Source organism: Antechinus flavipes, chromosome 1, assembly GCF_016432865.1.
Source record: "Antechinus flavipes isolate AdamAnt ecotype Samford, QLD, Australia chromosome 1, AdamAnt_v2, whole genome shotgun sequence".
NCBI lineage: Eukaryota > Metazoa > Chordata > Mammalia > Dasyuromorphia > Dasyuridae > Antechinus > Antechinus flavipes.
In genome coordinates, this window is record NC_067398.1 from 670707894 (window position 1) to 670721908 (window position 14015).

At 44.5% G+C, this 14015-nt stretch overlaps 2 protein-coding genes across 8 annotated transcripts in view; both read left to right on the forward strand.

Annotated features, from left to right (window-relative positions):
* DAZAP1 (DAZ associated protein 1) overlaps window positions 1-4286 on the forward strand; it is a 41118-nt gene extending 36832 nt beyond the window's left edge. For 3 of the 7 annotated variants that reach the window (XM_051972188.1, XM_051972189.1, XM_051972194.1), the window contains one exon: window positions 3239-4286. In XM_051972188.1, the coding sequence (XP_051828148.1) occupies window positions 3239-3414 (176 nt within the window). In that variant the 3' untranslated portion in view covers window positions 3415-4286. Of the gene's footprint in view, window positions 1-637; window positions 728-3238 lie in introns of all 7 variants that reach the window. The other 4 variants (XM_051972190.1, XM_051972191.1, XM_051972192.1 and 1 more) reach the window with 3 other exon arrangements.
* A 5817-nt stretch (window positions 4287-10103) lies between these two features.
* RPS15 (ribosomal protein S15) lies at window positions 10104-13516 on the forward strand. The gene is made up of 4 exons (XM_051972195.1): window positions 10104-10472; window positions 10847-10932; window positions 12119-12353; window positions 13369-13516. Exons 1-4 carry the CDS (start codon window positions 10470-10472, stop codon window positions 13480-13482), a joined length of 438 nt encoding a protein of 145 aa, XP_051828155.1. The 5' UTR covers window positions 10104-10469; the 3' UTR covers window positions 13483-13516.
* Window positions 13517-14015: the final 499 nt, after the last annotated feature.

Here is a 14015-nt window from a genome sequence, read left to right on the forward strand (position 1 = left end):
GAAATGTGGATGAAATGCTGCATGCTGCCTTTTTTCCAGTCTTAGGGAAGGAACAGTCAGCAAGGGGTGTGGGTGAAGTGGCTAAGGTGCCTTTAGAGTTGGGGCCTGAAGTTCCACATCTGGCAACAAACTTTCTGTAAAAAACACTGCTGGATAGCATACCACAGGGCCCCAAGTATTCACTTCAGTATCAAATTTCCAAAGCTGAACGTTTTTGTTCCTTTTCGTTGCTAGGGCTGGTTTTTCTTACAATTTTTAAAGATGACAATAGAAGCACCCCTTCTATCCCCTGCATGTCCTTTGCAGTTTCATTTACTGGATTACTGCCCCAAAGGCAGTTTACCAACACTGCATGTATTTTGTTTCATTCATAGTTAAAGCAAAATGCCTAGGGGGAAAAAGCATTGCTAAATTTTAAAAATATTGAACTATATCATGATTTTGCATTTGTGTAGAAGTTATTTACCACACCTTAAAGCACTGCTGTATTTACTACGGGTGAAAAAAATATGTAAACCTTCGGGTGTAGAGTAACAGTAAGCCCTGGTATATTTGTCTTCCCCACCCTAAAAAAAAGTTACTATCTGTACAAGGCTGTCTTGGGGTTAGTCACCCTGGTCTCCTCATTTCTTACTAGGGCTGGGTACCTATTCTCAAGACCCTTCAGGCTTCGGGCCAATACTTTGTTTACACTCTTATGGTCAGGCTGAGCAGTGATATATCCTAGGTAGGTGGAGCCTATTTATAACCAATGCTCTTACTGTATCTGCACTTGGGAAATGAATGTTTCTTAACAGGGTCTCTTCTACCTTTGTTTTCATTTTGGGTGGGGGTGGAAATTAGCGGTACAGCTCTGAAATGTTTGCTTTTGCTGGTTTGAGGATCTTTACTGGCTATAATTATCAGCTGGCCCCAGCTGGTTTTTTTTTGTTTGTTTGTTTGTTTTGTTTTGTTTTGAAGCAACGCACAACAAAATTATCACTATCTTAAAGCACAAAGAGCTTGAATGTCCAAAAACCCCGATCCCATTCTTCATTGACCAAGTCATTGCGCTGCTAGTGTTCGTCGGACCTCTGCCGACTGAACTAAGTTTACCATGAAGTACTGATTTATCATTTCCCCTCTATTGTGGGCCCATTGGACTTGAATGTTTTGGACACAGGTAGGGAATTGCCCCCTAAGGGTCTGGAACAGAGGAGTTGATCACTACCTAATGAATGAGAGAACTTACAAGGAAATGAATTGGGTAAGACTCTATTCAGAACAGTTGTGAGTTCTGATCAGGGCATGTGGTCCACAGATCCAGAGTTGCCCTCTAATTTGCAGTGCCATGAGAGAGATGTTCCTTCCTTCCTTCCTTTCCTCCTTTTCGTTCCTTCCTTCTTTCCCTCCCTTCCTCCCTCCCTCCCTCCCGTGTCTGTCTCTGTTATTGTCTCTCTCTGTCTCTGTCTCTTTTTTGTAAAAATCTTGAGCTTCACCACCAATCACATTGGGGACTTGAAGTATATTTGTGATGGATGATTGACCTTTGCATTACAATGCTGAATTAAGTAGTTCAAGAGGATCAAGTCCCTAAACAGCTAGTAACAAATGCATTGACCAATGTCATTAGAAATAGGAAGGTCTTAACAGACTAACAAAACTAGAGGCACCAATATTATAGTTTTGCCAAGAAGTCTTCTCATACTGGAAATCAATATTAACCTTGTACATCCAAAAATAGTATTATGGCACCATATTGTGGTTGTATAGACTTTGTGGTGTCTGGATTTTACATATATATGTATATGTATATGTATGTGTGAATCCTGTGGTTAATTGGCATTTTTTACATTTCTCAGTCGCAGGAACTAATAGACCAATTAGATATCTTAATTTCAGCAAGTTTTGTTTAAAGATCAATGTTGGCATGCCATCAAAGAACAACGAAAAACTCTTCTATACAAAGGGGGAAATTATTTAGCTAGCATTTTATATGTTACATTTGTAGTTATAGCACTTTGTGATTACAGAGCACTTACTTGATCCTCACAGTATCCTTGTGAGGTATAGGTACCATAAGTACTATTTTCCCCATTTTACAGATAAGAAAACATGCTGAGAAAGGTTGTGATGTGCCCTAAGTCATATCATGGAGAAGCTAGGACTGGAACCTGAGTCCTAGTTCAGTCCTCTTCCCACTTTACTACACTGCCACTCATCTCTTCATCCTGCTTTTTAGAAACCCATTGGACCTCATTCCTTGTCACAGTAGAAACCACTTCACATGACCCTTTTTAAAGGAGCGGGAGGAAGAATTGGGCTTGGAGCAGGTCTCTTGGTTACATCAAGTTCTCTAAAATGAATTTTCCTTTCTGTGCTTGAGCAAATCTATCCACGATCCACTTTGAGCAACGTCTCAGGCATTACCGGGGGATGGTTTTAAAGAGAGACACTAAGGATTATTCCTTTTGCTTACCACCCTGCCAGTGGTTGCATGTGGAAGTATGTTGACCCTCCCATACTTCCCACATTCCCATTGCTTTGGTGACTTGGCTGGAATTGGATATGGTTATTGAAGCTGATAAAAGGGTTTAGAAAATAGATTCCCCAACTAGATCTTTTCTGTTTGCCATATCTCTTTCCAGAGATACAACAGTTTTCTCTCATCCAGAGAACTGAATGTTAATACTGGGTGCCAGGTTGGCTATGGAAACTGAAACCTTAGGCCCCTGTTTAACCCAAGGGACAAGGTGACGCAACATATGCAAAGCCTTCACCTTTCTGCCTACAAGTACTTGCCCTTGGTGTCAGTAGGAGGGGGTTGTTACTAAGAACGAGTGGGATAAAAGGGGGAGGTAAGTCTTAATGTCTGTTCTATATTTTCTGCAGGTATGAATAGCCAAAAGGGATGATGGGCTTGTAACAATTTCAGCTTTTAGTGGATAACTGCTTTAACATAAGCTCACCTCACCACTTAGGCCTTTAGCAACATAAGCCAGTGACTTGAATTTGAACTCTTAATATTGCTATGTAAAAAAATGAGAATTTCCATCTCCCACTCAAGTCACCTGAATACTTAGATGAATAAGAATTACATTTGAAGGCAATCAAATTATTTTCCCCAGTTAATCCATTTAGTGGGGGAGGGGATAGAGGGGAAATACTGCTGTAACTGTGGTCTTGTCAATGTCTTCCCTGTTTTGAATTCAGGTCAGTTTTTTGACCAAAGCTCACTGGAATATCTCTCTCTTCTCAGCAGGTTACGGACAGGACTTGAGTGGCTTTGGACAGGGTTTCTCAGATCCCAGCCAGCAACCCCCCTCCTACGGAGGACCCTCGGTGCCCGGATCAGGTGGCCCACCTGCAGGAGGAAGTGGTTTTGGACGAGGACAGAACCATAACGTGCAAGGATTTCACCCTTATAGACGCTAGCCTGGGCTAGAAATCAGGGAATTCTGTCCACAATGGGATATCTGGTACCAGCTGAAACCGGGAATTCCAAACTTGTGAACTTGTGACAATCACATACTTGATGGAGAACAACTTAATAAACCATTTGGGGGGTGGGTGGGGAGGTGGGGAGGGGCGAATGGCTTTTGAAGGCAAAGCTGTGGGTGTTTGGACTGCAGTTTTTAAATATATTCCTTTCTCTAGCCCATCAGCACAAATAAAACAAAACGTCACTGGTTCAAACTACAGGGTTTTAAAAAAAGTCTTCAGCTTTAATTCAGAACTTCAGGTTTCTTTTTTTCTTTCTTTTTTTTTTCTTTCTTTTTTTTAAATGATTCTTCCTGAGCCTTTTGTTTTACCGTATATTGTAAACTTTTATGTTTAAAGAAAAAAATATACATTTACAGATTGTGAAATTTTTAAGAGAAATTTTCTACTATGTATGCTGGCTTATTTTTTAATTTAATACAGGGTTTCCGTTAGTTCTGGTGGAAGTGAGGGTCAGTTTTAAAGCCCTTACTCCTGGCTTTGGGGGTTGGGGCAGTTGGTCCAGAAACTCTGGGAGTTCAAAGAAGAAATCTACTGAGTTTGGTTGTGGTTTTGCTTTTGCCACCTGACTAACTGTGGTAGCATTGCAGGCGTGTTGATGCGCACAGGGTCACTTAGGAAGGGCACAGGCATTTCGATCTGTGCTTCAAAACTTTTAAATCCGGTTTGTGGATTTCATTGGGGGGTCATGGAGGCCTTGGTGAGACGTAGATTTTCCTCAGGCGGAAAGTTCTGGTGCATTTTGCACTAACCAGTGATTACCCCTGGTTTGAATAAAGAAAAGTACATTTGGATTAGAAACACAAGTTTGTATTCCATTTTTTCCCCCTGCCCTCCCTGCTAGTGTTGTTGTTCTCAACACACCCACCCATGGTGGATTGTCTAATCTTGATTTGTTTCTATTTTGGTGCCTGTTGGAGATTAAATGCACAAGTAAAAATAATAATTTACATTTCTATAGTGCTTTAAGATTTATGAAGTGCTTTCCTCAAAATTGGTCCTATGAGGTAGGTGATAAAAGTTATTAGCCCATTTAGCAGATGAGGAAACCGAGACTCTGATTAAATGACTTGTTCAGGGTCATAAGGCTAGTTATTGTCTGCTGAAATCCCAACCATAGGATCATAGATTAGAGCTGGAAGGGACCTTAGAGGTCATCTAGTCCAATCCTCTCATTTTAAATGTTACATTTTTTAAAGAAAAAATCTCAAATCTAATAAACACCAAAAATAAATCTACATACAAAGTAGAAATAAAGGACTGCTAATGTGAAGCTGTGAATCTGTTATGTACAGTTCATGGCTGTTACTGTTTTTTTTTTTTTTTAAAGCATATAATAAATTCAACATAATACTTTGAAAATGGTCCTGTTTGTCCAGTGCCTTCATTTTACATGTGAGGAAACTGAGGCTCAAAGAAATTGAATTACTTTTCCAAGTTCACAATAGATTTCAGAGGATTGCAACCTTGGGCTTTGACTCCCAATCAAAAGTTCTATTCCACCCTGCTGCCTCACAATACTCCATGTACAGCAGAATTTGGTTCAAAAAGATGCCTTCTTGTGACCAAGTAATGACTTGAAGATTCTGCCAGTTGTCTTGAATAGATAGCACTTTGAAAAAACAGTGGCCCTTTGAAAGTTGACTTCGCCTTTGAACTTGCTTGTGGAATCCTGAAGGCTTTGGTATCGGACTGATTCTTTAGAAACTTCTCACCTTGTGATACTTATAAGCTGGCTGAATTTGGGGTAGGCCCCTTTTCCTTCTCTGGGCACCTGTTTCCTCACCTATAAAATGAGTTAAACTAGATGATCACAAAAGATTCCTTCCAACTCTGCCTGACAAGATCCCTTGGGAGGGTTAGGAGCACCAGTTGGAACTAGGCAAAGTTTGGGTGGGGAATGTGGGTCTGGAGGTCCAGCATGGGGGATGTGATCTGGATCTTGACTGCTTAGGAGGGCTGGGGGGGAAGAAATGGTTATTTCTTGAGTCCAGCATACAGCATTCAGATTTCTCTGAATATTTCATAGCCTGGCAGCAGTTTGCTGTACACAGTTTCATCTACCACATTTCACCGAGTGCAAAGGATATAAGAACATGCCTAACTAGCAAAGGGGAGGAAGGGGTGGGGAAGGGATACACCCTATAGCTTTGTGTTCTGGTGACCAATCCCAACTCATCAGCTTTCTCTTGTGATTCTGGGGGAAACTCGATATCCCAGAAAAAAAATCACCCCAATGATGAGAATAATAGAATGAATTTTGAGACTTGGATTTTAATCCTGCGCCTCCCCCAAATTCACTGAATACACATGGGCAACTCACTAAACCTTTCAGTTATCTCTAACGGGAAGGGGTTGGATTAGGTGACCTCCAAGACCTCCCCTGTACACTCTAAAATAAGGATTTTTCACAGAGTGGCCTTAGATGTTTACTGACACTAATTCTTGTACCCTCTCTCCTCTCTCCCTCCCCCCCCTCCCCATCACAAACTTATTACTGCAGCATCTGCCTTCAGACAGGCCTAGAGACATCTTACAAATGAATGAGGCAGCTGGCAGGGATTGAGATTCTGTGCTGTGAAGCAGGGGAGGGAGACATGTCAGTGAAATTCGGTATACTCTGGCTGGTGCCCATGGTGAGGCTTTCATTGTGGGGGGACTTGCCTTTGGGCAGCATTAGGAAAGCTTAGGCATCCTGAGCATCTTGATTGAATGGCTACCCAGGGTTCCAGGTAAAATAGGATGCTGGAATTTCAGAGAATGAGGATTATTGTTCTGGGAGTACTGAAAGAAAACCTCTCCTGATTGGTAGGGGGCAGTGTGACAAAAAGCACTTGTTTAAAAGCAGTTCCTTAGGGAAGGCCAATCCAAATATCTTGTTGACTTTAGTGTTGATTGTGGACCTCACCAGTTTGTCAGTTGTAAATTTTTTGGCCCTGGACGTTGGAGGTGAATTGGAGGCTACATTTTGTACCCCAAGGAAATAACCTGTCCCAGAACAAATGACAACTATCCTGAGTCAGGGAAATCTGGATAAACTGACTTGACTTCTTAAATGTCCAAATGAGTGCCATTCTTCATTGGCAAGTCTGCTCACCTCAGGGGTCGTTCACGAATGAAATCCCAGGTCAAAACAAGACTTTTACCTCTCTGCCTTCCCCTTCTCCCCCATAAAAATAACCAAACTAATATTTTCTCTTGCTTTGGAGTCTAAAACACTAGAAGGTAGTGGTGGGGGGGGGGGGTTTTCCATCTATGAAATGGGATAGACAGCCTAAGCCTACCTTTTAAGTCTACCTTGGGTTACAGTCAACATTGGCTAAGTACTCCATTATATTTAAAGCTCACAGGCTTGCTCTTGGAACTAATGAGATGACAGTAATTCCTTGATAAATTTATATTGTGGCCTGTCCATTCTGTCTTAACACTGAGCTGCTTATACACATGTCCACCCAGCATGCTAAATGCTTGCCTCTTTATTTAGGCCTTTTAATGTTTGTATACCAGGGCATTACATTTCTTATTCCTCTCTGTGTGATCTTTTTTGTCATTTTTTATGTGTTCATTATTAGTAAGGCTTAAGTAATTTGGACCAGGATCCCACGGTTATAGTATCTGAAGCTGGATCTGAAGTCAGTACTAGCTACGCCACTGTGTGGCTTTGATCTTCCCATAGGCAATGAAAAGTTATGAGTACGGTATCTTATACAAGCACATTAGCAGTACAAAAGAATTACGTGAGTTCCAAGGAGCAAAGTTGTTCATCCCAAGCCCAAGGAGATCCAAGGAATGCTTCCTGGAGACAATGCCTTTTCCTTCAGATTGGGGCTAGGAGGGCTAGCAGGACTATAGAAATCAATGAATCATATTATCAGGTAGGTCCTGCTAGCAAACAAAAAGAACAGTGCTTAATTAGCAGTTGGAAACATGGGTTCTAATCTTGGTCGAATCACTGAAAATTCTTGCTTGGCTTCTGCACCAAAGTAGAATTTAAACCCCAGGCTTTGTGTACTAGGTTGGAAAAAAATTATATTGACTAAACTGAAAATTTACAAATTCAACTGAAAACTGATTTTGAAAAGGAATCCACGGGCCCTTCCAAACTACCAAAGGGATCTCTGACATGGAAAAGGGTAAGGATGTCAACACTTTTGTTTGTCATGTCCCTGCGATTCTTAATAAACTTAGGTAGAGGGATATATAGGTGGTCACAGCCTAAGCCATCTTTTATGATGTCCTGCAGCAGGCGTCGGTAGTGGAAGGAATCCCACAGATACCTATTCCAACCAGGAATTAATATTCGGATTTCTCTCAACATCTCACGGCAGGCCTCACAAACCCATCCCCATCCCACCCTCAATGTACTTTGACCCTTTCCCTTCCTCCCAAATATCAGATGAACTCAGGAAGAAAGAAGGAATAGAACTGGTTGGTCTTCATGACATTTTCCCTCCCTCTTGAATTCATGCTATTCCTACTTGATAATTCACCTCAGAGACTGACTTCTCTCCCTGAAGTAACACATGAAAAGATTGAAAAATTAGTCACTGGGACTACCATCTCTAACAAGTTTTAACTCGATTCCATCTACCAATCAACATGAAAGTACATGTTTGTCTGCAGTGCAATTTAGTATCCAGAAATTATCCAAGTGCAGCTCACCTTTTAGACCAACTTAATGATTCAACAGAGGGACTTTAAATTTGTTATATTTAAAAACCACAAAGGAAACAAAAAAAGCACATTTCTGCCCAGACTTGGACTGACACTTCAGAAAGCACTGCTTTCTAAAGTAGTCTCCGATGTGAGTCCTGGGCCCCGACCTCTCCTTTGATGCTCTGGGAAGCTGTGAGTTGTGATTGGCAGGCTGCCTCATGCTGGGTTTTTATTTTTTTGGTTTTTCCATCAGCCTCGTTTGGAACCAAGCTGTTCTTTCTTGGTACTAGCTTTTCATGCTCCTCCGTAGAAATCTGCAACTGCTGCATTTTATAAGTCATTTACTTAATCCTGCCCTTCCTCACAAAATAGAACTGGACAGTAACACCTAGGACATCTAGTGCTCCAAATGGAGTCCTGAGCCTTTGTTTATACGGGGCCAACTACAGGCATGGCTGGCTTTGTTAAGGGGAGGTCTGAAGGCTGGACCTCCTCGGGGAGAGGAGAGAGCATGAGAGAACACGGAGCTGAGAAGGGAGCCAACAGTACTTTGCCCCGTATGCTAAAATTCTCACCGGAGTGCTGTGCGAGGCCAGACGGAGTGCAACATTAATGTGAACAATCGGAGGCTGCACACATTTGGTAATGGCACCAGACCTTTCCCACCAGCCTCGGGCGTTTTGCGATGTCAGACGGGTCTTGTTCGAGAGAAGGTTCAGAGCCTCAGTCATTTGACAGTTTTCTTCCCAGGCTAAATTGAAGCCTTGTGCTTTCTTAGAGCTTCCGAGTAGGGAGTAACTTCAGAGCCCGGGAGAGTCACAACTGGAAGGAGAAACCTCAGGTCATCCCTTCATCTGTAAAATAAGAGCCAATGTCCAAGGGAAAAAATCTTAAATCCATGCATCTATGCAACATAATTATTAGAAAACGGAATGGATGAGCTGGGAGGGGGCTGGGCCAAGCTGCTGTTTTGTTTTGGGGTTTTTCTTTTTTTTCTCTCCTACCACAAAACACAGGGCAACAGAAAACCTAGGCTTGGTTCTTGAAGGAATTGTGAGGAGAGGGAGACGGCCCTGTCAGACTCCGGTGTCCAGGGGCCCAAAGGATAGAAGCAACCTATTCATTGGGGCAAGGAAATTGGGCCCCCACCACTCACGAAGACGTCTTCTTTCCCACCCCCCTCCAGCCGTGAACTAGGGATTTGGAAATCTGTTTTCAGTTCTAGACGTTGATTGGCTAAATCATGTCCAATTGCTAAATTGGCTTCCAACCCATAAAACAAAACGGGGTGGTAAGTGGCTGAAGTTCCGGCCCTAGAGTCAAGAGGATCCGAATTTAAAGGCGACCCTAGAGACATCTTAGTTTGTGACCCTGAACAAGTCATTTAACCCTAATTGCCTCCAAAACTAAAAAAAAAAAAACAAGGGGGTTGGATTAAGTCACCTAATTTGCGGGCAAATCCCTTCAACTGCCTCAAATAAACAGAACAAATAAAATTAGAACAACAAAAGGTTAAAAAAAAGTTCGTCCGCTCCACAATAAGAGCCCTTGGCGCAGCTGGCCCAGATCTTTTCGCCTATATCTCTCGGGAGGATTCGCTTATGAGGGGCTGGTCGGGGCTCCCGGGCCCAGGTCAGGGACCACGAGAGGGCGAGGTTCTCATCGGAAACACCTGGCTCCCTCCCGGGGCTCGCTTGTTTGCCGCCCGGGGAAGGAAGGTACCTGTGGGGCTGCCGAGCTCCCGGGAGACACTCGCACACATGCTCCCCTCCTTCGCCACCTGCCATCGCAACCCGGCGGCAGCAGGACGCGGGGAGAGAGAGAGAAGCTGGGCCACCTGAGCCCCACAACAGCACCTGTCCAAGGCGGGGGTGGGAGGGGCTCCTAGAACCTGGACCCTCGACGGCTGCGAGGGACACAGGCATGAACTATGGGACCTGGGCTTTAGATGTCACTAGGGGTACGGCTCGGCCCCCTGGGGACCAGACTTGCTTGGGCTTCCAGAACGAGTTAAGACTTTTTTCTGCCCAGGGGCTCGACCTCAAAGGGTCTCAACGAGCGGCCCTAAGGCTCTGAAAGCAGGATTCGAAAGCTCTCAAGTCCTCAGCTCTGCATTCTACATTCACTTCAACTCTACATACACTCTACATTCCGCTTTAAGCCTCCAGGCCAGGAGAGGACGCACTCCCAGCCAGCGAAGGAGAAACGGAAGCGGGGGGGAACCTGCGTGTGACGTAGGGGTAGGCGGGACCGCAGTACGCTGGCGTAGGGTGTCGTCGCGCGATATCTGCGCCTGCGCAAGCGGGAGCGGTCTTTTCCTAACAGCAGACAAGATGGTAGGTGCTGTTGCTGAGAGACCGGGAGAGAGCGGGCGGGCGTTTTGTATCCATCCCCATCCAGAATCGAGACGGCCCTGTCGGAGCGGGAGACTTTGCTTTCTCTAGGAGGCCCTCCCGGGCTTTTTGGCCACCGTATCTTGAGGGGCGGTCAGGGTCGGCAGGAGGCCCTGTGGTGTCTCGATCCTCCGGGTCCCCGGGCGAGGGTGTTGCGGAGCTAGGCCCTGTGCGGGGCGGCCCGGGTGTTATGTGGGCCGGAGGCGGGGGAGAGGAGAGACCCGGGACTCCGGGCTCCCGGGAGTCCCACGGGGACTTGGGGTATGTTTCACGGGGGCCGCGGGCCGGGAGTCACCCGTATCCTCGTTTCTTAACAGGCGGAAGTGGAGCAGAAGAAGAAGCGAACCTTCCGGAAGTTCACCTACCGCGGCGTGGACCTGGATCAGCTGCTGGACATGTCCTAGTAAGGAGCCGGGCCTAGACCTGCCCGTTGTCCCAACTCGTCCTGGGGCCTCCCTTCCCTCATCCCTCAAATCCGGGTTGATTGCTTCTCAGTTTTGACCCGCATTCCTAGAGGCCCTCACGAGGCCCCACCTGGCCGAACGACCTTCCGGCTGGGCGGTACCAGTTCTGCCCGGGGCCACTCTTATCTGTTCAGAAGTTGCTTAGAGGCCTAAATCCCTGCTCGCTACACTCGACTCACTACCCGGGGGAACTAGAGTGCTGCTGGAAAGGGGGGGGGGGGGGGGGATAGGCAGGCGAACAGCCCTGGAGCCAGGCACCCAGAATTTGGATCTGCCCTGCAGAAAAGCGACTTCTCCTGAGCTAGTAGGCCTGGGGGATTTAGTCTTGAACGTGCTAAATCGCTCAGCTCCATCCTTCATTGAACCCTTGCTCAAGTACACATAAAAAGCCTTGCCTACTACCCTGGAGTCCTGAGAGAGTCCCTCTCCTCCTCTTGCCCTCATTTTCTTAGGTGAAATTAGTATTTGGACCAAATACTCTCTGGTCCCTTTAGCCTAACCTCTTGAGCTTGCTCTCCTGATTTTTTTTTGGGGGGGGGGAGGGAGCAAATGTTTACAACTCTTGGTTGGGGGGGGGGGAGGTTCTGGAGATTTAATTTGGCAAAGATGTTGCTGATCTTTCTGAGTAGTTTCTTCTATATCCCTGCTTCCTGTCAGTTTCTATACGGGCAGACCTTGAATACATTAAATCCTTGTGCCCTGGAAATATTTAAACTAAATTTTGAAAAACTCAGAAATGGGGTTTAGGAATTGTATGTGACTGAGGAAGGAGAAGGAAGCCTTCTGAGTTGTTATGGGGCTTTTAAGGTTATCTTCAAGCATGTTATCTGGCTTCTTTCATTTGATCCTCACAAGTACCTTATGTGGTATAGGTGCTGCTATTATTCCAATTGCAGTTGAGACAAGTAAAGAGGACTTGGCCACTACTAGGAATCTGAGGCAGGATTCCAAATTCATCTTTCTGGTTCCCAGTCTCCCACTATAAAAATAGTACCATTTGGTTGCCTCTGCTCTTAACTAGTCTTGTTCTTCCCACTCCCCAAAATAAAAATAAAGTAGACTTTGGTTTTCCCTCCATTGCCTGGGTAGGTCCTGCTAACTTGTTTCCCTTCCAATATCCTACAGTGAACAACTCATGCAGTTGTACAGTGCTCGACAGCGTCGACGACTCAACCGGGGTCTGCGGCGCAAGCAGCACTCCCTCCTGAAGCGCCTGAGAAAGGCCAAGAAGGAGGCACCCCCCATGGAAAAGCCAGAGGTGGTGAAGACACACCTTCGAGACATGATCATCCTGCCAGAGATGGTGGGGAGCATGGTAGGCGTCTATAACGGCAAGACCTTCAATCAGGTGGAAATTAAGGTAAGGAATGGCAGGCCCCTCTTGGATAGTTTGGCACATAGAGGATGTTAGGACTCTACTGATGAAAAGAGTAAAATGATACTGGGGGGGGGGGGGGAGAGAAAAACATGTGGAATCAGAACGTGGCCCCAATTATTCCCATGTATGACTTTAAACTCAACAAAGATGGAAATTTAGAGACTAAAGGGACCTTGGAGGTGAGGTTAAATCCATTCCACGTTCATTGTTCAGATGAGATTAGATGATTTGTTTAGGATTACAACTGTTGGTATGTGTCTGAGAAATAATCAGTAACTATTAACCGCATACTATGGGCCAGGCACTATTAGTAGCTGAATAAATAAGAATCTTCAGGTCTTCCTTTTTCATGTACAATACTAACCACCAAACCATATTACCTCTTAAATCATTATTTCTGAGCCTCAGTTTTCTCATCTGAGAATTGTGGTTCCAAGGTCAGTTCTTAATCCTATGGTTATCAACTACTTGAGTGCATCACAAGGTGCTTTGCCAGAGGAAAACTTTTTTTAAAGATATTTCTTAGTTCTATCTCTTAAGTACTGGTCTAAGGAGGAGACAAAACAACTTAAGAATACAGAGGCCAAAATAGGACATGGTTTCTACCAATTTCTATCAATTCAATCATAGTTGATTTTGTCTGCACAAATTGTTGGGGTTTGCTTTAGAGAACTGAACTTGGATTCAAAACCCTGGGCATGGATGGCAGTTCTGCTGTTTGCTGCTTCTGTGACTTGGTAAAACAATAATGATTTGGATTGAAAGCACTTTTCTAGGCGGGGAAAGAGGCTCAGTAATTTGTCATGAATGGTAGCTTTTAAGACAGGTCTCTCCAGACTCTGTGCCTCATATTAATATTCCTGACAATTCACAATACTCACAGTTCACAAATCACAACATCACAACAAGCCTTTGTGATAAGAGATGGTAACCTTGGACAGAATAAAGTACCTTCCCTCCTTTACAGCAGCTTATTTGTATCCATCTTGTCTTTCAGCCCGAGATGATTGGACACTACTTGGGAGAATTCTCTATCACCTATAAGCCTGTGAAACATGGTCGGCCGGGTATTGGAGCTACCCACTCTTCTCGCTTCATCCCTCTCAAGTAACCCAGATCCTAAAAATAAAAACAAGAAGTTCTTAGTTGAAAGTGTGATTATTTTCTAACACCTGACCTATGTAGGGTGGGAGGCTGTGGCTGAGATGAATGGGCTTGTTTTTTCAGGGAAAGTTGCTGCAAAATACCCATTACATCCCTCCTTGCTCATGACCCAGTTTCCCAGCTTTGATTCTGTTTGTATAATCTCCCAGGCTAGGTTGGCTTCAAGGCCTGCCCCCTAGAGATTAGTCTAGCTGAAGGCAGCATTTCCCCTTCTCTAATCAGCCCCTTGGGGATGCCCAGGATAGCAGCTGTTGGGTTAATTATTCATCTTCATTAATTCACAGGGCTGAACTGTGATTTTCTATGATTCTGCCAACCTAATATCTGCTGGTGACTTTAGGGGGCTATTTGGGGAGAACAGAGATAGAAATGGACTTTGAGGTTTTTTTGTTTTGTTTTTTAACTAGAAGGTAAGAAGACTTGGATGTAGAATAAAGTAGTTAGCTGGTCACAGCATTAGTTAGAATGAGGTGTCTAGTA

Coding starts and splice junctions, on each gene's coding strand:
- RPS15 (XM_051972195.1), top strand. Junction 10,933..12,118: donor CAGCTGCTGGACATGTCCTA/GTAAGGAGCCGG, acceptor AATATCCTACAG/TGAACAACTCATGCAGTTGT. Junction 12,354..13,368: donor TCAATCAGGTGGAAATTAAG/GTAAGGAATGGC, acceptor CTTGTCTTTCAG/CCCGAGATGATTGGACACTA.